Source organism: Anopheles ziemanni, chromosome 3 (genome assembly GCF_943734765.1).
Source record: "Anopheles ziemanni chromosome 3, idAnoZiCoDA_A2_x.2, whole genome shotgun sequence".
NCBI lineage: Eukaryota > Metazoa > Arthropoda > Insecta > Diptera > Culicidae > Anopheles > Anopheles ziemanni.
The window spans coordinates 80,668,517-80,693,127 of record NC_080706.1 but is presented as its reverse complement, the minus strand read 5'-3'; the positions used below and the strand labels follow the sequence as shown (position 1 = coordinate 80,693,127).

Here is a 24,611-nt window from a genome sequence, read left to right as displayed (position 1 = left end):
AACGAAGCACGAGGAGGAAAGTATGAAAAAAGTTCAAAAGTTCATTGGGCCATTTTTTCTTCTCGTATTTTTACAAACCATTCTTAAGGAGGGTCCGGCAACTGGTCAGCACATTTTGAAACTACGCGCTAAGAACATATTACACCTCTTCCTGCTTTGCGCAGTGGCCCTTGACCTCTGATTTATAGTTTGCCCAACGGTGTGTATTCGTGTAGGTTAGGCTTGTTCTGAAGATTGACCAAACAGAAAATAAACACCCAATCTCTCTAATCCCAAAAGCCAAAGTCTCGCTTTAATGATATACGCATCTCCGGCTTCGGCAAGTTCCCTTTCCTTCTCGATCGCAACGTCACACACGATTTTACCCTTATCATCGCCAAGAGGAACCCATTTGAAGAGCAGTCATTTTCCGTTAGTTTTCTAGATCGAGTAGTAGAACGTGAACAACATCCGCGGGTTTTGGGGACCCCAACATCAGGTTTTGGGGAGAAAGAAAGACCGAAACAGTTTAAAACATAACACATAATCAATCCGAACGTGTTGGGGAGTGTTGTTTATCCAAGCTTTCTACTCGGAAAGCGATGACAGAGGTGCAGTGTGATTGTGGTCTGCTACCCTGTGTTTGTTGATCAGCGTGGATTTTGAGCAGGGTCACTTAACAGTGGTTCAAAGGTTTGTTGCTTCGAAAATGAAACGAGAACTCCCGTTTGTGACGCTACGTTCAAGGGAAGCCGATAACATTCTGCTCGAGTATTGTGAGCATATTTTAGAAGTGCTGTGTCATCTACCGGTCGGACATTGTACAGACCTTAGAGATCGAGATTTTTGGATTAATGACTAATATTTGATACGTTCTTCATAAAAGTGAGCACGGTTGCATTCATTCCAAGCGTTCTTAGGCGAACGAAGCAAATATTCCAGCGTACGTTGGAAGAACATAACCTAACTCATTTAAAAGATCGGCATTAAGCTCAACCGTATCGAATGAAAAATGATTTAAAGCACCGAGAACCCGGAATAAGTGCACTATAACAATTTTCTTGTGCAACACTTTGCTCGCCCCTTGCATAATTTAATCGCACATTACTCCCACCGATCCAAGGGAAATTCATAAATTTTGCCTTTACATAAAATTGTCCACTTTGTCCGCCTTGCCTCGCACCCCATTCCACCGTACCGCTTACCAGATAACCCTTCCGAAACTAGGCTTATTCCATCACGATCCAACAGAGCTATGACTTCGTCGTTCGTGGCTCGGAAGGTCTCGGTCAGCAGAAACGGTCACGGTTCCCACAACGAGATACCGGGGCGCCCTAGGGCCATTGATTATCGCATTTCTCTGTCACCTCAGAGGTTCACCTTTCCGGCCCTGAATGTCCGAAGGAGCGGGTTGTCCGGCCAGTCCTGCTGATCTTATCTGGTGATCGCAGCCTCTCCAAACGACCTCACGCTTCATCCGGGGTGGGAGACATGCTGCCCTCGATTGGGGACCGAATTCTGGTACGCTGAAAAGCCATACTGGAGGCTATGATCGAAAGAAGGGTAAAGTCCAGTGAGTTTGCAATTCATAACGACGATGTAACAGAGCACTGGAGCACAATCGATGCCCATAAACGACTTCGAAGGCTGAGTTCGTCGTTGTGAAGCCATGTAAACGGAGCAAGGAAGGAGACCCTAGCCAGGGAGCTATATGGGTCGATCGATACTGCTTTGCATAACTCCTGAACCGGTACCTCGGAACTGCGCGCATCGTATTCATCACACCTTCCAATTCCGTCAACCGATGCAACACTGGGTGGATTCGGGTCGATCGGGGCCCGGAAAGTGCGCATTCCAATCGACAGCCTCACGCTGATGACAACCTCCGGCCATGTCGCTTCTCATGGGCCATATTTGGCTACGTTCGGGATCCATCGCCGGTAGAAGGCGTATCGATGTCTAGAGTGCCTTTCCTGAAGCTGATCGTTTCGTCCCATCGGGAGACTTTGTGGAACCCGCAGGCCACTGGTTCGGCGCAAATTGCAGCGCATAATTTATGACTGCCAACTAAAGTCCTCCCTCTGCAATGGTTGTCCACGAATGCAACGACGTCGCCAAGGTCCGTTGAGTTGAGGTTCACGAGGACCAACAGCTGGTTTCGCATCGTTAAGTGACCATAGCTTAACGGTCACTCATCGGTAACTGGGTGAAAGGTTTACGCGTTTTTGCATGCCATCACCATCAGCCCCATCCAACCCACTAGCGTCGCTCCCAGGTCGGTGTCTCGGGACGACAGGGATAACGATAGAATGTTGCACAATCTTGCGATCCCTGACCTCGCCATCGCTCAAGGCATTGGTTGTGAATTTCGGTCATCCCAACCGTTCTATGACTGCGAAGGTGTTCGCATCGGGAACACGCTCCAAGGCCCGCGGGGTCTTCCACACATGGCCGCATTGCGGGATGCTAGATGGCCTTTGTTTTCTCGTTCGCCATCGCATCTTCGGCTGATCGAATGACCCGCTTTTCTTGGTGTAGCATGGAATTTTCATGACGCGATCCAGGAAGCACATACCAGAGTCTACAGATATTTGACACACATGCCTAATCGTGAAAAGCGTGGACACGATGGAATAGAACCGTGGCGACGGCTTGTTCCAGACTTACGGTTCCCTCTGGGAAGGGTTTGCTTGTTTTTCTGGTCAATCGTCTTCCAACATTGAACGGTGAACAAACAGGGTTCACCAACAGGGAAAATTATTTATATTCTTCCCCCGCTCGAAACACACTCGTGGCACACGAGCTGATTAATGGTACTGCACACCATTAGTTCAAATTAAATAAACGACACAGGTATGGCCATCCTGGAAGAATGTGCAATTTGTACAAGTCAGTATCCTCGGTGCAACACCTTATACCACCAAGTTTAAGCCACACGAAACTCCCACGAAAACTCTCATCCTATCGCGCGTGCGTTTCTCCTTGGCTTCCGAGGAGGAATAAATTGTCGATCCCGTAGACGTTCCTGTACCAACTGGCTAACGAATGAGCATTGTGCTGCTCGAGGCTCAATCAGTGTGGTTTGCTGATTCTGCGCTCCCCGAGAAGGCTAGAAGTTAAGACCGGTAAATAATAAACCACAATTCCACTACATTACTTTTCTTAGCGAGAATAAAACGATCATGGGAGTTTCGTTCCGTGATTCCACGGCTCGGTAGAACTCGCTTAAGGAACCTCGGGCATAATCCTTCCAATTCAAACGGTGGCGAAAGGGCTTTCAATAGGATGACGAAGAGGTTTTTCCGTGGAAGCATCGACCAAAGTCCACAATAATATTAAGAACGAAGCAAATGGCACCGCAAGCTTCCTCCGGGATGAAACCACAGGCAGCTTGTAGTATCGAGGAACGATTTTATTACTTTGCGCTCCATCGGACTCCTTGGTGGTTTGTCGGCCAATGCAAAATCCGAATGCAGTTGCACCGACAAGAATGATTTGTATTTGGTTTCCCCGTTGCCCAAAACCCAGCTCCTTCGTTTGATTCGATCGACTAACATATCTAGTCGAATCGGGTAGCGCATCAAGCGTACGGAGCAACGTGGCTTGCAATTACAGCTTTAAACCACTGTAACCAATCTATAGAATGCAGCAGAGCACACACAACGATCTTGCACCCGTCCGACCAACGATCGAAGTAAAAAAGGTGCAGACAGAACGTACAGCTGCCGAGAGAATACAGCCCGAGGAGAAATATGAGAGCCGCACGGTGGCCATTATTACATCGGGCCTTGTAGACTAAAAGCAGGCACAATAAAACCCATATTGACTAGCAAAGGGATTCCAATTAATCAAACCTGCTATAGATTGTAAGTAATGTGTACATTAAGAAAGTAAAGACGAATCGGATGCGGATTTGTGGAAAGTTCTAACTAACAGTCCTATGACTAACATCCAGATCACGTCTAGATGCGGTGTAAGAATAACAACCAAGAAAAGGAACCAAACATAACAACCAAGAAGTTCCGTTGTATCAAATTAATCTATCGTGTTATTCCAAATTGGCAGGAAATTACTCTGGCCTTAGTGTCTTTTCATTGTGCTGGGAGTCCGGCACGACTTACAGTATCTCCGACGTAGTATCAGTATCCCGGAGGAATTCATACGCCATGATTAGGCTCGATCTAGATCAGAAGTTTGAGAAAATATTAGGCAATTTTAATTAAACTATTAAATTAAATTAAGTTAAACTAACTACTTAACCGGGGGGGTCCGCGACAGCCGAGCGGTAGCGCCGGTTAGAAAATCGGCCCATGAGCGCCGGGGCTCACCACCTCGACGGCGTGGGTTCGAATCCCAACCGAGACCGGACCCTCCCCTGTACGAGAGGACTGACTATCCACGTACAACAGGGAAACAAGTCTCGTAAGCCTTTAATGGGCAGGCATGACCAACAGGTCGTTACGTCAAGAAGAAGAAGAAGAATTAAACTATTACCATATTTCTGCTGAGAGTAAGTCAAAGTAAACTATGTCGTCAAAACTCAGTGAAAATATATTTCCAAAATGTTTCGAAACAGTGGAGAACTAGTATCCTAGAAAAAACCTTAATCTTTCAAAAGATTATTGAAATGAATTTTGTCGTCATCAACTCTCAACGAACACTTGAAAAATATTCTCTGAAAGATGGAAGATGGAAGAATCCAAGTGCAACATTCCCGAAGACAACCTTTTCACCTAGAAAAGCATACAGAATGGTAAGGATGTGTCTGGCATTGCTCTTCTTTTTTTGGTCACATTCTTCTGTATGCTAATTTGAAACTTGAATCGTTCTTATTCTACATTTGTACCGATTGGTCCCTTAAGGCTGGTGGTTCCAGATGGGACTCATGGTCGTCGTCGTCATTGTTGTGAGGGATGCCCTTTTAAGCCCTTTTCCTCCGATAAAGCACATTTCCATGTTTTGGATCGACTAGCGCTTTCCATTCATTCGTCCTCTGGTTCCCTTTCTTTCCAGGTCCATTTTCTTTTTATAGCACGACTGTCTCATTTCGACCCATAGCTAGACACCCCCAAAAGCTAGCACAGCATGCAGCGTGTGCATTTCATTAAGTTACTTATTTCGGGTTAGATTCATTGTACCGGGCAGAATTTACCACCACCCTTATGCGTGTGAGTTAAGTGGAAGTATGACTCTCAAATTCATCTTAAAATAATTTCCGTACGCGTCTGTACAGAGACGTGTTGGTGGTTGTCTAGGAGAAGAGAAACAACAACAGGAGTAAAAAAAGATTTATCGATTCTCATCTTCATTAATATTCAAGTATGTGCCCAGGCTGGGAATGTGGCAGCTCCTGATCCGACATATTGCCGACCTGCGTCCTCTTGCCGGAACACAGTAGTCTAACTGTAAAATTTAATTCATTCCTTCCATTTAAGGACTCTCTATCTTTCCGACGTGAAGAAGGGTCGTTTCGGCGAAATGTGCTAACCTTCTTTCGTGTGTTGTTTTGGTCGCGTTGCGCCGGAGGCTCCGCGAAAAATTGGCATCCGGAGTCGGGAGCGAGCATTACCACTAGCGAAATACCCGTTTAATGATGCTCAGCTCTCATTATGATCTCGAGCTCAGGACCGACCGAGTCCTACCGTTCGTATCGGTAATTGCAATTCATCAACTCTGGATGACGCTCGACCACTTAATGGGAGCCCTCGGGGCGTGTGGTGAGTATTTCCCGGTATGCCACGACCACTGAAGCTAAAGTACCTTCAGCTCGTGACAAGTCTTTCGCGACTGGGTGACCTTCCAAGGGCTTAGAAGGGTTGAACGAGGTGTTTTTTCCTTGCGTCTTTACAGCTTTAGGATCGTTTGGAGAATCGTCTCGCTGCTACAACATGCCGGTAGTCCCGGTGGTCCATTCCAGTTGGAGGAGGATTCAATTCATCATGGTTTTCCCGTAACACCCTCATTAGATGCAATAAATGTAGACCAAGATCAGGGTCTACTGATCCAGAATGCAAGGTCGCGTTTCGGGTCATCGGTAAAACGTGCCTTGGTAAAAAACCACGGAAGCTTCTCCCTTGCCTAACATGAACTGAAGGACTTACCATTACTGAAGGTTCACCTCGTGAGGACTTCGGTGGCGTTGTGTTGCCTTATTTGTCGTAAACCAAACATCCGAGGATCCCCATACGAACGTTATAGCATACTCAAGTTGGTGGGGAATATTAAAAGTAGGTAATCATCCACTCCATTTGGCCTGGTTTCGGCTCCTCGCTCTACCCCCAGCTCCACCAGTTGGTGGTCTAAATTATTTCACTTGTGCCCGTGTGTTAGTTCCTCTCTTTCCAGATTGGTTCACTGATCGTACACCTCATTTGACTTATACTGGGAGTTGTTGGGCCGAAGTAAAAAACTAAACCCGCTGCCTCAGACCAACGTGTTAATTATCGAACACCAGAAACAAGAGTACGTAAGAAATGGGATCGATTTATGCTTGAAGGTGGAGTGGTGTTAATTTGCGTTTTTATTTTTTCCACGCTGCAAAACCGCTTTCTTCAACAGCGAAAAGATTTGTGAATATTTCCTTTACGCGCGGCTTTATACGATTAAATAATGAGTTTCACTAACTTGCAGTTAGCTTAAAAAGCCAATAGACGAGTAACGTTATCTAACATCATTTGAAGATTCACTCTGTGTATGTGTGCTTTTTCCAACACGGAGCGGTTCATGAAATGTTACAATGTTTTGATAAGATATAAAAACGGGTGAATTATAATAGGTAAAACTCAAAATAGGCTATCTTTACATCAACATAACTGTCACCATCTGTTCCGTATCGAGACCTGAAACTGATGGATTATCGGTGGAGTTATAACTTTTATAACAGAGAAGAAGCTTTGTCTTTGGCATAAGTTGTTCATGTGCTCAAAAAGAAAGCCACCAAAAAAGATGACCTAAGCACACTTAAACTCGTCGCGGTCACGAAATCCAACCAAACCAAGACCCTCAGCCAGGCTAGGCCAAACACATTCCAGTCGCTCGATGGCGATGGCGACGGAGGATTGCCAATTTGGATCCATCCCGGGTATGTCTGGACATGGCGCATGGAAAAGAAAACCATCGAGAAGCGAAACTCTATAACCCCGGCTGGAAGATTCGCGCGCTCGGTTGCATTTCTCCTGAGTCATGCTCGATCTGCCGGGAGGGAGGGAGGGAGGTTTGTCTTGGGGTGGTCAATTTGTGCGAGGCCACAGAACTCCGGGATCCGCCCCCAGAGACACGGCTTGGCACGAGCTTGCGTTGCCCTAAGACAAACTATGTTATTACTGACCTCGGCCTCTGTCCCTATCCTCCTCTCCCTTTCTCCTTCATCCTCCGACAATTGCTCCCTCACGCCGTTGAGTGAGTATGAAGGATTTTTCGATAATTATGCGCAAACCCCCATCGATCGATCGGGATGGCAACCGAACTCGTCGTACTCCGTCGGCGACCCGTGGAACAAGGAACCTTCATTCTGGGCCGGAAAGAAACCCTCCACGGCTGAGAGCTGCGCTGACCCTTGACGAATTGGCGATGGTTCGTAATGAGCGTAGAGTATTGGCCCATCCATACGGAACACCATGTGTTTGCGCATGTGGTCAACGCTGGTCCACCCGGCAAACAATGTGCGGACTGTTACCACGTCGAGACGCTTTATTACATGCGCGTGATCGGATGGTGTAACTGCAGCCATTACACTTATTGGCACACTCATTACGTGGGCTATGGTTATAGCTTAATTACGCATGTTATGCTTGAGTCAACAGCGGATTATGCTCGCGATGTTCTTCCCCGTTTGTCAATGTTTCGCAATGATCCCAAGTTAAATAATCGATTGGAAATTGAAGCACCACAAGTGGAAGTTAAAGCTATGTAATATGTGCGACGCATCTTCAAAATGTTCTGCAAAAACTACTGATGGAACCTTTTCAATCATTACATCATACCAGATCCGTGAATTCGAACTTTTTAGCCTCCAGTGCTTTAAAACAATATTCAACATTCCTTGGCCGGGAAAAAGAACAGAAAGGAAATCTCTGTTCCTCTTTATGCCCCAACGAAAGGTTATTCTTTCTCCATATCTCTCTTTCGCTATCCACTTTTCGTTTTCTTCTGTACTATGACGAATCGTAACCGGAGCACGCGGATCCCGCCAAGAGATCGCGCCGGAATGCACTGCGACACGGCTCACGCGATGCAACTGCGAGGTCGAGTTCATCCAAGTTCAAGTGCAGCTGAAACGGTGCGATGCGGGAAGAAGAGAGAGGAACGGAGGGAAAGGTGGCTCAGATCAAAGAAGTGGAAACGGGAAACAATCACATAATCGCTTGTTTTGGATGATACCTGTACCAGCATCGATTTGTTATGTTTGTATTAAAGAAAAGTAGTGGAAAAACTTTGGAACCAAGAGATGGTTTTAAACGAGTGAAATCACGCAATAAACAGCTTCACTTCCAATGGATAACACAACCAAGCTTCAAGAAAGAGAATCACTTAGAGGACCGTACCTCATTCCAAATTCTGGACACAAAGTTGAGCAAACAGCGAACGTAACCGTACCGAATACAGATCATTGTACTTTCATTCGCCATTTTGCAATGTCACTTGCTGTCTTTCTCTCTTTTCGAGATTTGGTTTATTCGAAAGCGAAGACAACATGTTAAGGACCCTTATCCGTGAACGTAACCTCATACCGTTGTGTCGCGGCTAAGCCGGGTGGTCGTAAACCAGTGACTTTTCTTGCGCTCATCTTTATTCCAACGCAATTGAGGTTTGCCGTATGTAAGGTTGGTGGAAAGGAATGGTATTATTTTTCCTGAAAATCGTGGCCCGTTTGTCGCCGAGATCGCCGTGGATTTAAAAATAAACACGAGCCCATCTTCTTCAGATAACGATAATAAATGATCTCCTTTACCAAGGTGGAGTCGAGCTTTTGTCCCGAAGTTCAAAACCCTTTGCCATTGCAACGGATGGAGTTTTCTTTTTGTTTCCGTAAGTATAAACGTTCCACTGTGGTCAAAAACCAGAAACAGGATTGTGTCACGGGCAAAAGGAAAGCGATCTTGACTGAATCTTCGCGAAAAACGAAACTGCACTCGAACTCGAGACATGTTGCAACTCGAACACGATCGAGCTGCATGCGCCATGGGAGAAAGACGCGAAGGAGAAAGAGGAGAACGCGCAACGCGTTTAATTACCGTCGCCATATCGTCAGGATGTTCGCAACCAAAAGAGGAAACTGAATCTCGCATCTTCGTCAGCTTCGGGACTGGGAAAGACAGAAGGCTAAAGCACTTTGGGACGGGTGGAAACTAATGAGCTGTAACCGAAACATTGTTATCTTCCATTCCCTTTCCTCCTTCAACGTTCCTCTTCATCACCTCACAAATGGCTGATAATTTATCATTTCTAACAACTTCAGGCGGGAGCTGAAAAAGAACCGGCCAAAAACCCAAATCTTCCGACAATCCCGCGTAGTCGGGAAATTCGCAGGAAACGTGATCTCGTACTATTAAAATGTCTCTGTTCCGCGGTGCAATCAAATGCAATATTGGGTGAAAAGTCTGACAAGATGTACTGCGACTGTCCGAAGATGCCGAAGGAACGAAACCAAACTGTAGAAGAGTGAATCGACGATCAATATAAACGAAGCACCAAAGATTGAATTCCAACATTTAATAGCATTCGCTAATGGCTGCAAGAAATCATAAAATTTAGACATAAAATTAACACGACCCCAAAACATCCCATTCGCATCGCAGCATTATAAAGACGAATGAAATGGAAAAGGATGGCCCAATCGTGGAGAGAACTCATCTTCGCTCATTTCGATGCATTCCAACTAGTGTTGGGTCGTGTGCTACTGTGCTATCCAACACACACAGCACATTAAAGTGTGGCACCACACACGGCACAGAAAAAATTGTGGTACCACAGTAAAAATTTACCAAATAATACAGTTATAACGTTATACCAATGATTTGTATGAATCGTTCTTTGCTTTCTTTGTGTACTAATTCCATAACTACCACAGAATAGCAATAAATTGTCCAGTCTTTAGAATTTTGAACATCGTTAATTACATAATCCAAACACTATTATTTGTATTAAAAAACTGCCACCATACGAAAAAAAGGCTGCAATTGAAGCGCGATAGGCTCAAATATACTTGAAAAAAAAACGAAAAGAATCTAAAATTCCAAAAACAGGATTTTCGAATAGATCAGCTTTTAACAACAAATGATTTTATATAAGGAACTCATTTTAAACACTGGCTCTAATCGCTTTTGGATTATATATTACGGTTAAGCTACAGCCCTTATCGAGCATGCATAATATCAAGCCAAATTATGCACCTTATCCGTGTTGTTCCTTAGAAACTGTGCACTAATTTTGTATTATTCTATTCAGGGATACTTTTGCATCCTTTTGTGATTTTTTTAACACTCTGCACACCCTTATTAAATTGAACATTTTGCACACACTGACCATTTTGAATCGAAACGGTTTTGCTGAATAAATAGAGACGTTGTATGACCGTATGACACTTTACTGTGCTACCACAAATGCACAGCACAGTAAATTGTGTGTGGTACCACAGTACGGCACATCGAAAAGTGTTACTTGACCCAAGACTAATTCCAACTCATTCTGGCGTGCGGTCCAGGGATGATGAGTTGAAGGAACCACACGGGTTTTTTGAAGAAACAAAACTGCACCGAACTGACCGCCATGCGATGCCGAGGCGTCCGCGAAAGATCGCCGTGAAAAGTTGTTGCCCGTTCGCATTTCGGAGGACGTTTAAATTTGTGTCTTTTGTGGCATGCCTATTACACACACACACAAACTTTATTCAACTCCACGAGGGATGAATCATGACGCCTCGTAATAATGTTTTTGCATGCCGCTTTTCGACATTTTGCAGGAAACATTTATGACTTCGTCCTCCAAACTTTAAATCCCGCACTCGGGCTCCTTCTTTCTCGTCCCGTTTGTTGCTTTAAGATTGATTTTCAGTGGAAAGTCGGTGGAATAACATTGGTTGAGAAGGTATGAAAGTAACATAACCTCGAAGAACGAAAATGATCTTTGCGAAGATATTGCAATGAAAACTGCTAAACGGTATAACATAACGGTATAACAAATATAATGATGGGTAAAATTTTAATGATGGGTGAATGCAATTCCAAAAATAAAAGCATTTCATCCTTACGAATTTACTGCGAAGTTCTGCTCAAAGCTGTCACCGTATTTTCAAATTTATTTTTACAAAGTTTATTTGTGCTTCCTGAAAACTGATTTTTTCCAGTTTAAATACAATTTTGTTGCTTAGGGTTTGACGTCTTTTAAAGATTTTGTTTGATTTTGCTCTCGTAAAGTAGAATTAATGTTTATTTTACCCTTTCATGGTGGTTTCGAAAAATTCCAGAATATTTCTTTATTTCTTGATACACCATGAATATTTCGTACGCCTATCGAGTACTTTCTCAATTGTTTATCTTTATGTTTTCGTTAGCTTGTTGTTTTATGCCCTTCAATTCCAAAACGTAAGGGTCAAGATAAATAAGGGACGAAAACAAACACCACACACCATATGAAGAGAACACAATTTTTCTTTCGCTCGTATGTGCCACGAACGAAAGGAAAAGATCAACACGTTCTGATTAAAGCTTCCTCAAGTTGCTGCAGCTGAAGAAAGAGCAGAAACGACAGCATCAAGAATGCATTGTAGTGCACAACGGCGACGACGGCGGCGACGAAAGCAAACGTGCAAGATTTCAGAACAATTGATAACAGTACGCAACGTGACAGTGAACTGTTTGTTTGCCACAATCTTTATGTCAGTGCGAGCGCATCCTCACCGCAGAGGGAGGTTTTGGGCGGCTTTCGGAACCCTTTGGAGTTCCCGAAACCACCCGTCAACAACCTTCGCCTTGGGTTTGGTTGGGGTGGAGTTTGAGAAGCGCGCGACGTGATTCATAAATATGCATGCTCATGCGGTTCATTCCGGTTTTTGCGTTGCATTTGACATCGAGACTTGGGGTAGTTTTTTCAGATGAGACGGGGACCTCGCTTACATATCTTAATTTCCACAACAGTTTTATGCCATGTAATCACACGGAACTCGGGTTTACGATTGCGGAGGAGACATCAAAACGGTGTGTTAAAGAAAATAAAAGGAAACGTTCCAAAACCAAAGGTGGGTGCAAATAAAGGCAAAACCCGACGAGCCGATGACGTCGAGAGCAACTTCAAACCGGAGACGCAAAACTTCATCTTCCCAATCCTCCCAAATAACGTTCCTCGGCATTCCCGGACATTTCCGTTCTCGCTCGACAGCACAGACGCCGACGTTCGTCGCGTTTCGCTTTTCGAGGGTTTGGCATCGAAAGTTTATTGAATTACAACCATCGTCATCCTCGAGGCCGTTTACATTAAATCTGCAAATGCACAGAAATGAGCCCAAAACTGCATCGCAAAGTAATTCGGAAACCGATTAAATAAAAGTGCACGACAAAACTGCAACGTCGAATTAAATAACACAGTTAAGCACGATTGGACTGCTCTGAAGATGTTGTGTACTGTTTACGAAGCACCGAAAGCAAAGAGGTGGAAAATTTGGGACTTTTTATTTTGTCCGCTCCGAAACGATCCTCCTTTTGGAAACAAAAGGAACCGAGGATCAGGCTTATCGATCGAGCTGTTTCCATTATTTTCAGGAATTGCACATCCCTTGGCGGCCATTGACCTCTCGTGAGAGCCAGAAGAGATTCGCTTGTACTTGAAAGGACATTTTGAAAACCAACGCCAGTATTATGCATCATTTCGGGATTGCTACCTTCCGAATGTAGTCCCCAGTTTTCCTTGCACTTGTGCTTCCGAAAAATACAAACAAACATGCCGTAACCGGAGAGATGCAGGATGGAGACCACGAATCGTGAGCAAATCGAATACTCGAACCCTGGCGTCAGTTGCATCGTCGTGAGGTCGAGGGTTCAAAATTAAAAACAAAAGCAGATAAAACGACTCAAGTCCGCTTCAATGCAGAGAGCGGGGAAGAGGAGATGTGATGCGACGTTCGGAGGGACAGTCACGGATTGTAGCAGGAAACATTGTTGCACTGTTGACCTCGCTGTCGAACGGCGTAATCAATGACATCCGGCGAGTTCGGCTTCACGATGACGTTCCGCGGGTCGCTTTTGCCATCCGACAACGGGGTGGAAAAAAAGCCAAAGAACGAGGATGGACCCTGTAGAGGAAGCAAAAAATGCAGATCTCAAACCCAACTGGAATGTATTACAAACCACAGTTTGACAGTTTGTGCAACAACCTTCGCATGGGGAAAAAGGATGGAAAAAGCGTTATGTTTATATGTCAACGATCGTAGATTATTCAATCACTGGCCACGGTCACGGTCGTGATCGTTGTGTTTCTGATAATTTTTCCCTCCCTTTCATGGGGGAAATGTCCCTCTCCCTCTGTTGGCCACCCCTTTATTTGTTTTAAGGGTGGACAAGTTCGACTCGATCGGAAATGATCGCTCGAGAAACGTCGGACACATCTCCCGATCTAGACGTCCATCGTATGGGAACGGTTTACCTTGACCCTAAGCAAAGTTGAGGCTGAAAAGCTGCCCTCCGCAAGCACCTTATGAGCATTCGGTCTTCATCCGTTCAGTTCGGTGGTTGGAAAGAAGCATCGTAACAAACGTGAAATCATGTCAGTCATGCATGCTAACAAGACACGCCAGAAATGAGTTACGAACAACACCACGAGATGGTGGAGCTGGTTGCTGTTTGGCTAAGCTGTTGCCGTTCACACAGGGTTCGTACCGACCTCCGAGGTGCAAGTGTAAAAGGGATTCATCAGTCCAAGGTTCCTCGTCTTCGCCTCGTCTGAACGAGTTTCCAGCACGAGCTAGAAGATGGCCCCGGAAAGTGTTAAAAACCAGGTGGCAAAAGGTGGGAATTGCATATCGATAGACCGGACTGCTAGGCGGAGAAGTACCGATTGCGTCATCGGTGCGTGGTGCAGGATCATGTGCGTGGGGAATCACACTTCTCCCATTGATGAGTTGTGCCTTGAGTAGAGAAAAAGTTTTCGTGCACACAGACGAAGAAACGCATCAGAACGGAATGCAGTAGAAGGAAAAGAAACGGATAGACTCGACTCCTCTTTATTCGAAGAGGACTGTACTTGTAAAGCCGGCGGGGGATTGGTTCACTTTCAAACAAGTTTCTGTGTTCCACCATCGAAGAGATATTGATGTCCGTATCAGGGTGTGATTGAAAAGAATAGAATAATAGAGCTTTCTTAAGGCTACAAAATCCCATCTAAGGTATGAGTAGATATGTGAAAGTTGTTTCCTGGTTTGGCGGACAGGACTGTAAAACGTCCTTAAAAGTGATCCTTCTTTTTTGTGGATTGCTTTCGACCGGCCACACCCTTCATGACACCGTGTACAATAACTCAAGAATCAAACCGAACGCGCCGGTAATTGCGATTATCTAATTGAGAAACATTTATGAACCCTCACCACCATAAAGCACTCAATGGGTCGGGTTCCAGCGCGATCGTGCCGTTATGGCACGGCGATGCAATCAAATCAGTGCGCATCCCTATTGCGAAATGTCCAGCGTACAATCATCATAACAACAACCGCCGACATTCCATTGCGGGGCCAAAACATCGCAGCAAAGCGAGTTTATGGCACCGGCAATTCGAAGTGAAAGAAAAAACTTCGTTTCCTCTCCGTTTTATGGCGGGTTCTTTCACAAAACCAAAAAAAAAATACACACATGTGGGTCTTGTAGGCTCGCAAAACGCAAAAACAGGGGAACGTACAGCTATTGAGTGCCGTAAGATCGACGAACGGTCGTCATCAAATAAGGCTCGTTTCAAAAGAAGGGGAAATGCACACGCGCGATGATCATCATCGATCACGATGATTGTTTTCGTTTCAAGCGCGTGCATTTCTCTCTTCTGACGAAACCCCGGCAGAAGAGAGTGCACGAGGCGGGGGCGCCTTCGACTTGTGAGTTCCATTCTGCACTTGAACTTCGCTCAAACAGTCATTGATCGCGTTCCGAGAACGGCGAGCGCACCGGCACTCTTTCTCTCGGTTCGCTCGCGTAGCGTTTCCCTCTCTTCTCTCTCGCCACCATAGGTGAGTTCCCGTTGTGTCGGTTGGGGCGTGTGCGATCAACGCCATGATCGCCAGTACAGTTGCGTCCGTCAGTCCGGTATGGCTCGTCGACCGAAACGGTCGTCGCTCGTGCTAGCGATAGCGTTGGTTTGGGCCACGTTGGTGCACTATCGGTGTTTGGCGCATAGCAGCAGCAGCAGCAGCAGTTCGGCCCAGCAACCGAGAAACAGTGCCGAGGCCGATCTGGAGGCGGCCGAGAGTAACAACCACCATCGGGCGCTGCTGAATCTGCCCAAGTTCGGTGATCGCTTGTCGCCGCGTGTTGGGCCCGGGCCCGCTCCGGGTGTGTCGGTACCGTCGGTGGCAGTGAGTCCTCCGAAAAGGCAAGCGCGAGGTCAGTTCCTGGGACGTGCCTCTGGTCCATCGGGTGGCCTGGTGCACTCCCCGATCCAGTCGAACGACAATGACATCAAGCGAAGTGACGTGATGGTGGTGAGCTCGCGAAGTGCTACCGGCGCACGGGGTGGAGTGTCGCAGGACCTCGCGCACGAGGAAGTGGAAGAGGAAGTGGAGGAGGAGGAAGAAGAAGACGAAGAAGAGCCTGTGAACCTCGAAGAGGACGAGCAGGTTGAGGACGTGCAGGCGAGTGTAGGGCACGCGGATTCGTCCAATAGCCGCCATGCGGGAGGTGTTGGTGTCGGTGTTGGTGCGGGTGACTATTACGCGGAAGCGGCCGTCCACGAGGGTAGTGTCGTTGGTGAGGGTGTGCGAGGGGAGAGTGTGGTGCAGGCGGAAGACACCAGCGTCAGCATCAACAATGCGTCTTCCGCGCAGGCGCATCGGCTCGAGATGTCGACCGAGTTCTTCGTAGTGCCATCGACGGCGGCCTCTGCCGCGTCCCGTTCCACCACCGTCCGTCCGGGCGGCGTCATCCTGGCGGCGCGGAACCCTCCCTCACCCCCGTTGCTGGTTGCTGGACCCCGCGCTACCGCCACCCCTCCGACGATCGTGTCGACGGGAGCGGCAGCGGCCGGAGCGGGCTACGCGAGCGGCCTGCGTAAGGAACCGTGGGTCGTGCCGGTGTTGGTACTGGCCTCGCTGTCCATGCTCATGATGGCCGCGTTCGAGGTGTTCGTGCTGTGCAAGGCGTGGCGCACGTCCCCCAGTCGCCGACATCTCTTCCTCGGCCAGATGCTGCTGCTGGGACTGTTTGCCTGCTCTGGGCTGGCCGCGGTACTCACCGTCAACCCGACGGTCCTATCCTGCGCCACTATGCGCTTCGGAGCCGGGGTTGCGTTCGCGCTGGTCTTCGCCTCACTGCTCGTCAAGTGCGTGTTCCTCATCAGCCTGAACGGCGGCGTTTACCTTCCGGCGCCCTACCAGGGCCTGCTACTTCTGTTCGCCGTCCTCATCCAGGTGGCCGTCGGTGGTCAGTGGCTGCTGACATCGCCTCCCAGCGTCGACAGCGTCTCCGTGGCCGCGGGTCCAGTCGCAGGAGTGGGCCAGGCTCCAGGTTCTGCCATCTCGAGCCGCTATCACCTCCTGCTGGCCGCGGGCGACCTCTCGACGGCCCATCCCAACAGCGCCACCATCACCACCACCACCACCATCCCCCTCTGCCACACGCCCTTCTCGGAGCTGCTGCTCTCGCTCATCTACATCGTCTTCCTGATCGTGTTCGTCGCCATCCTGGCGATCAAATCGCGCGGCATCCGCGACAACTACCGCGAGGCGACGTACATCGGGCTCGCGATCGGGGGCATCATCCCGATCTGGCTCGGCTGGACCCTGTGCGGGCTGGCCGTCGCCGACCGGCACCGGGACGCCTGCCTCGCGTTCGGCCTCGTCGCCACCTCGTCCACCGTGTTCCTGGTGATGTTCATGCCCAAGGGCCGCCAGCTGGCCGCCATGGGCAAGGAGGGTCTGTACGTGGAGGATCGGGAGGAGCGCTTCAGCTCGCTCAGCCGGGCCGGCTCCGGCTACTCGCCCTCCTTCTTCCACTTCAAGCCCATCAAGTACGGCGTCATGGGACCGTCGCCCACGCTCCAGACCGCCAGCGGCCAGATGGTCGGGACGGCCACCACCACCACCAAGCACCAGGCCGTCGCAACGCTTGGCGGAGGTAAGTTCCCCGCTGCTCCGAAGTCCCGCCTGCCGAACCTTCTTCGTGTCCTCCCAAAGTGTCACCTCCGGATGAGGTCATCCGCGTTTGCGTCGAAGGTTTTACTTTCGTTACGTTCCTCTCCTACGTACCAGAACCAAGCTGTTGTACAGTTCCAACCAGTGTTATTGTGTGCAAATTCGAGGTTTTTGTTAGGTTAGATACAAGAAGGGTGCGATCACGGCGAACTTGACTCAACCTTCGTGTGTGAATGTGCGTGTTTGTGTTCAATTATGTGTGTTCGCATATACAGGTTTTGGATCTTACAATAATCGATTTACTTTTCGTTCCCTTTGCTTTCGCAAAGTCGAGCCAAATTCCGGCGCTGCGGATTTGGCAAAAATCTGGTCCATGCTGCTTGTTAGTTCACACTTTACCTTCGTGCCTGTATATTTGCTTGCGCGGGAGTTTGTGTGTATGTGTGTGTCGTGTACGGTTTTACATAAGATTATGATCAAACGCCTGTTGGCGAACCTTTGCTTGATCGCGCAGAAACTGTTTACCGTCCCTCTTCTTTCTTCTTTCTTTTACCTTTCGCACTGCAATCAACCGTATGAGTAAATCTGCTTGATTAGCGTGGGATATTGATATGGAAATGAGATGCACCCGGGCGCGCAGAGTTGTGAAAGTGCACCTGCTGATTCGATGCATAATGAGCTGGAAAATAATTTCTCCGCGACGCTCTCACTTCCCATTAGCGAGATGTTTAGTGTGACGTAGAGAGGATAGGCCTTCAGAGGTCATATCAAATGTGTGATAATAGGTGTTTTATTAAGTTTTTTAAAAATATTCATAGTAAACAAATTTCGACATAAATAAAACCAAACGTATGAACGCAAGTAAATGTTTTCCAACCGCTTCTCTCAATTCGTAGCTGGGAAATACAAAAATTCCTGAATGAAGATGGTTTTCATCGTTCGGTAATTGGTTTTGTCTTGGAAATAAATCAAAATAATTTGATATTCTCACTCGCCGCAAGCGAAAGATCCACTGAAGATCCTTCCCGCTAATGGCGATCTTTAATCCTTGCAAAAGCCTAATCCTACCAAAGAGAACCAAGACTTTACCACCTTTGCGCGAAGGATGAAAGCAGAAAATGGCAACTAAAAGGTTTTAGCCGCCCAGTGTTTCTTCCATTTTTGGCGCGATGTCGGATTCGGGTCGGATTCCTCAAGGATGCCCGAGAAGGATGCGCAAAGAAGCTGATGTTTTCTTGCCCATGGTTGAAAATTTTATTAGCAACCGGCAGCGAACGATTCAGTTAAGTTTCGGCGCAGACACAAAACGAGCTGCAAAAGGGGATTGACAAAACTAAAAAGACACAAAAAGGAAGAGCTCAAAAGAGCAAGAACGAAACAGGGAAACAAAAACTAAAACACTTTGCAGTAACATTTGTGGATGATAAAAGCGGGTGGCTCCACACTCGGGGCGTGGAAAGACTCCGGGCTTTCGTAAGGGTTGGCTGATCGCCGAGGACAAGCGATCTGAAAAGGATCGAACCTGCAGCATAACGAAAAGTGCCCCCCGAAATGAGATACAGTCGCGCGAAGCATGATCTTCTTGGCGAACGCGAATTCAGGTATCTTCTCGGCGTTACAGACGCGAAAAAAGGCAACAGAAACAATAAATGATTCAACATTCAAACGCTGCAAGTAATGGAGGAGGGAAATATTAAGCGCTGGAGTGGGCGTTTTCCCTCGGAAATGGTGAATGAGTTAACAATTCTTCGAATAACATAAAACTGGAAACTCAATCTCGCCATCCCCACGTTTTGCGAAAGATAAGGATGTCGACTCGGTGGGGACGAATGCGTAGCGTTTGGTCGTTAATGTGGGGAGGAAACTTTTAAGCCATGATTCTCAGGCGAAAGGAGTCAGCCGATGGTCCTCCGAGGGTCGTAAAGTGGTAAAGAAAGGAGGATCGCCTTTGATCGCCAGTTCACGGACGGCAAGATTGGTCAATCTATGCTTGAAAATTATTAATTTGATTTTCTAACCAAACCGAGATCCGAATTATGACGTTAGAATTTCGATGCTTTTACGCTTGTTTCAGTGATCGCCATCGTTCATTTGCAAACTTGCAGATTTCCGATGTAAAGCTTTTATTTTAATTCATATTTTTCGTTGCCGTACGATCTGGGTTTCTTTCTTCCTTCTGCGATCCGATCGCCTCCGTTCTCGCCTAGCACTTTCATAATTTCCACATGGGGCCTTCTCTAAAAACCCAAATGCACCATTTTCTTTCTACCCGTTCCACACATTAGTTCCTCGCATTTCCCTTCCCGACCGAAATTAAACGCTTTCTTCGCATTCCGCGCGACGGAGAAAAACCCGCCAGGCGGAGAAAACAAAAATTGTTACCAAATGTTCCCGCTCGTCAACGTGGCGGGAAAGCTTGGCGCTTGGCGACGATCGAGCGCCGTATGAAATGGTAGCCGACGAAAATGGCCACGAGCGCAGGGAAATTAGATCACAGTTAAATCAGCTGATCAGCGCGGAACGATCGAATGCCGTGCGTGCTTCTTTTCCTCGTCTCTCTCTCCATATGTATCGGACACTCTAGGTATGCCTTTTGTGGGAAAAGAAAAGAAAAACGATCTCGCTGACAGTAGCTCGCCGCCGGGGAAAAGAAAAGAAAATGGTAATCAAAATTAAATTAAGTGAAAATTTCTCTCGCCCAAATCTTCGGCCGTTTCGACCGGGTCGGTGTGGTAACAGGGTGTGGTACTCCATCGGGAGGGGTAAACAGCCCCGAAACTGAACCGCAAAATGAGACAAAAAATCACCAGCCTCAGATGCAAGCCACCGATTGTGACGCATCTGCCAAAAACCCCAGATTGCGAGGGGCGGAATGTTTCGCGAATTTAATGAATGACAAAACGATGATGTTACGCGATCGCGAAGATGCTCGAGGGGGTCGAAACGGGTGAGGGGTTTGATGCAACAGGCTTGTAGTTAGCAATTCTGACCGCATTAACCTACTCCGAACCGAACGGCGCAAACGGAAAACAATACATCCGTTAATCGAATCATTATCGTCCGAAGTGTGCTGCAATACTGTGTTGAATCGAATTCAGTGAACTTGCCGACTCCTGCCTCATAACTCATAATTGGTGATTTGATTTAGAAGAAGAAAGCCAATCCTACTGCACCCCAAAGAGATGGAAGTGGGTCAGGAAAATAAAGTATCATCAAATTACATGTTTTTTGTACTCTTTGAGCAAACTGAACGAAGTTGGAAAAATTATCATATTTCTTTTGAAAACTTCAAAATGAGTTCCATGTATGAAACATATTCGCCATGTACATTTATGTATGATTAAGAAAACAAATCTCTCAAATCTTTTCAACTCGAAAGATCTCTTCTTATACTTTCTTAAGCTCTTGGTTTAATTACCGGGTTGGCTGGGTTGATTTTGTCACTTTTTTTGCCGAGTTGAACCCAGGTTCTAAATAAAATAAGCTTCTTATCTACTTCGATTCATCAATCTTCAAATGCAGTTTACTCAAAGGTAGTAATTTGAGGTTAAACCAATTTTTGCCAATCATGCCAGAGGATCTCTGATATGACAGAGTTGGATTCCCTTTGCTTGTTTCGTCTATTTTGTTTTTCTTCTTTTTCGTTCAATCAAAAGCATGTTCCAAAAGTGGCTCGCACCTCCGAAGTCCACGAAAAGTATGTGTATAATTAAATTTGGGAAATTATTACCACCGCAAATTACATCCAGAATACGTGCGATCATGATCGGTCCAAAGGACGTTGCAAGGCATTGAAGAAAATTTAAAAAGAGCAAATTGGCATTATCCAGAAATTTACTACTTTCTTGCCCTTTTCCCTGGCAGAATGAGCTTGCTCTTCGAAAGCAAAGGCCCGTTCTTGCCCGGCGATCCGATCGAGCATTGGTTAGGAATCGATTCTAGGCCGAACGTGCCAAGATATCAGGACCAGGGAGGAAAAACCGCAGTCGTAATTAATGGTGCTTAATGTGCACTCATTACGATAATTGATATTGGTGTAATTTTCACTGATTTTATTATCATACGCTGGGTCCCGGAAAGTGCTGACCACCGGTTTCCTGTTTTTCATTCATTCGTGTTCTTTCGTGAACATTGCTTGCAAGAAGGTCTCCGCAATGGAGTTATTTCTGATTAAACATCCAGAGAGGCATAAGAGAGGTTGATTATTTGCTTGATTTGTCGGTAAATGAATTGTATTCTATTTAATTCCAGATACTTTTCAAACATTCCTAATCTTACCGTGTCTTTTTGCAATCGGTTTCATCTGGTGAGCCATATTTTCACGATGGATTGAAATCAAGATCCCCGGCCATTGCACTCCATTCGATTTGGTATCTCGTGCGTAAGAAAAACGAGGTGTTAAGAGTGGCATGCTGATAAATAGACGCTCAACTCCGATGTAACCCGATGGTCCACCTTGACTCCGGTTTCAAAGATCCTACCTTCCAACTCGGGTTGACATACGATTGATTATACCCCTTTCAATGCCTCGCATTCCATCCCTTCTCGCAAAAGTGGATCTTGTTTGTTCCCACATTAAGACTCCGCTGATAGAAGGCTGATTGATTGGGTTGCGTTGAGAAGTGAGGAATTGAATGAAAGAAAGGAAGGAACAAAAATCGTCCGACTTTTAACGATTCCTCAATCTGGCCAAAACTAGATTGGAATTGTTATATCCTAACCCTTACAGTCCTTCGTGCGCTGTTGCTAGGAGTTGTGAACAAAGTTTTTAAGTTCGCACTCAAGCCTTCCCAACGCAATAAAGGAGATTGTTTCTCACTTGCTTGTTTGTTCTTAATCCTTCTCGTAGTTCCGATTCTTCTACCAAGATGGTGGGCTTGGCCTCGAGGAAGTAACGGTACCTGACACCGTTGTCAACCATTTCGCAATGGGTGGTCACCGAACCGAATTTTGGGGACACTTTGATAAACCTTTTAAAGTCTTCCGAAGCACGATCTGTTTGTGGGCGAACATTGAGCGCAGCTGGTGAACCTGAATGTGATAGCGAAATTGACAGACGAATTTTCAGCGAAAGCCACGAGTGTTGGTGTGCGGGTGAGAGTGGGTGGCATTCCTGCTGACCACCCTATCTCCCTTATCCATGCATGGAGGGGCAATTTCGAAATGGTTTCTGCGTGTTTCGTGGACAGCTTTTCCTTTTTATTTCTACACCCTCCGCTCCCTCAAGCAAAACCCGCCACCACGTTACGTTCCCGCTTGGATACAACGTTTTCGTTCAAATGCTGGCGAACGTGGTGCTACTAATAAACATCGTCGTCGGCAATCGTCAGCATCAGCTGGTCGATTTTTAACTCCGATCGTAACATGGAAGTGAAAGAAGGGAAGATAACGCCTCGCCGCGGAACGCTTGCCGAGGGGTAGGAGGGGTAGCGCAACAAATAACCAGGCGCTGAGCAATTAATCGTAACATAACTGGAAAACTCCAAGCGAGGAAAATTGCAAAGAAAAGCGTGCTCTTCGCGCGAGGAGGCTTGCACACTGTGACGTCGCCGCACGTAACCGTCGATCGATACCACACCGTGACCACGGAAAAGCGGGTGGGTTGATGGGGTAGGACGAGGGAGGGAGGGAGAGAGAGTTTTTTGCACCATTGCACGCCAAACAATGAGATGAAATTTGTTACAACCGGCGGCGAGCTGACAGGCTCGTGGCGTAAAAGAGGAAAGAAAAGCGGGAAGAAGAGAGCTTTCAACAAGTGACGAGCGGCCGGGTGGCAAGGAAAATCCGACTAAACACTTGCCTTCTACCCATTTTATCCCCGCGGTCGCTTTTGAAGCATGATGGAAATGGTGTGCTTTCTACGAATAAAACTATTCCAAAGAATGAAATGTTTTCCACAAGAACGACAAACCTAACTAACCAACTTTTCTAGAAAAAGACCAGAGATTTTCCATTGATCTCAAAATATTTAATTATTCAGTTTGCTTTATAACGACAATGAAAAATTATACCCTCACCGAAAGGCGGCTCAGGAGGCTCGCACGTCATGAAAATGGATCAACCTATTCAAGTCGGTAATAAGCTCGTCATAAAACACCGGCAAAACCTATCCCAAGTTTTTATTGCCACTAAAGAAGTAAACAGTGCGGCCGCAAGGAAAAGAACATGACAAGCAGAACGATTAATTAGAACTCCTCGGCACTCATCTGTGATTTGGAGAAAAAGGGAAACCACACCACAAGAAAAAGCTTATCAAGCCACCAAGGAGGTTGCTACCGTTTAAGGCGTCCTCTCCGCATCTTCCTTCGAGATCTTTGAACTGCTCGATTTCGGTTTCATCCCTCGTACGTTGCACGACAAAGCAAACAAGCCATCGGGTAGGTCGGTCGGACCATTTGTAGCCCTCGGAATCATCATTAAGGTGTGCATTGTGCTGGGAAGAACAAAAGTGTGATCTGGTAAGGGACGAATACGGATGCAAGAGGGAAAAAAGGAAACTCATTGGAAACGAACATATTTCCTCCGTAAGAACCAAACGAGAGTTCTGTAAACAGGCAAAGTGAGGGGGTGGCGTGGCGGGTTTGGGAAAAGAAGCCATCGACAGCCAGGTCGACAAAAGCAACGGCGATAGGAGCCGCTGGAAAGCTGATAATAAAAAACAGAGTCCAATTCTACTAGGAAAATGGGGTAGGAGAGGGGAGAGGACAAGAGGCTTGAGCCGAGCTGCGGAGAACACGATCAAGTGTTGTTAATTGTTCCACCAGCCCAAACGGGTTGGCAAGGGGTGGGAAAAGGCATAAAAGAGCTCCCAACCAACAGACAACACGTGGAAAAGACGAAAGACTTGTGCCAGCGAGGGTTAAAGCGACGAACCCCTGCATTCGAACGAGAGAATAAAGCAGGAGCTTGAAAAATAAACTATTTGTTTTCATGAAGAGATAATAACCATCGAAGTGAAGATGAAACCGTGAAATGATGTTGTGAGTGGGCGCGATATTTTGCGCATCTCACTCCCTTTCTCCGACCTCTCTTTACCCAAAGAGACGGTTGTCTTGTCCGATTGAAGCTAGTCGACCTCGAAATCACAAACTGAAGAATTGGTACAAATCCGTGAAAAGGTTTTATAAACAGATCAGAAACGAACCTGGTTGAGACTTTGTTCAAGGCAACAATGTTGCTTTTCTAGTGGTTGAAATCGAAAAAAATGTAGCTTGGCGGGGAAAGATAAATGAGCCGAAAGATAACTAATTCGTGTAAATGTCTAGGTAGAGCATTGCTAAATTTATTCAATCTCGATCATTGGAGTGTTGCT

The 24,611-nt window shown here is 46.6% G+C and overlaps 1 protein-coding gene across 1 annotated transcript in view; it reads left to right on the top strand.

The window, feature by feature from the left end:
• Positions 1 to 15,259: 15,259 nt before the first annotated feature.
• Positions 15,260 to 24,611, top strand: part of LOC131285582 (uncharacterized) — a 40,902-nt gene continuing 31,550 nt past the window's right edge. The window contains exon 1 of the mRNA XM_058314441.1: positions 15,260 to 17,282. Within this exon, the coding sequence (XP_058170424.1) occupies positions 15,260 to 17,282 (2,023 nt within the window). The remainder of the gene's footprint in view (positions 17,283 to 24,611) is intronic.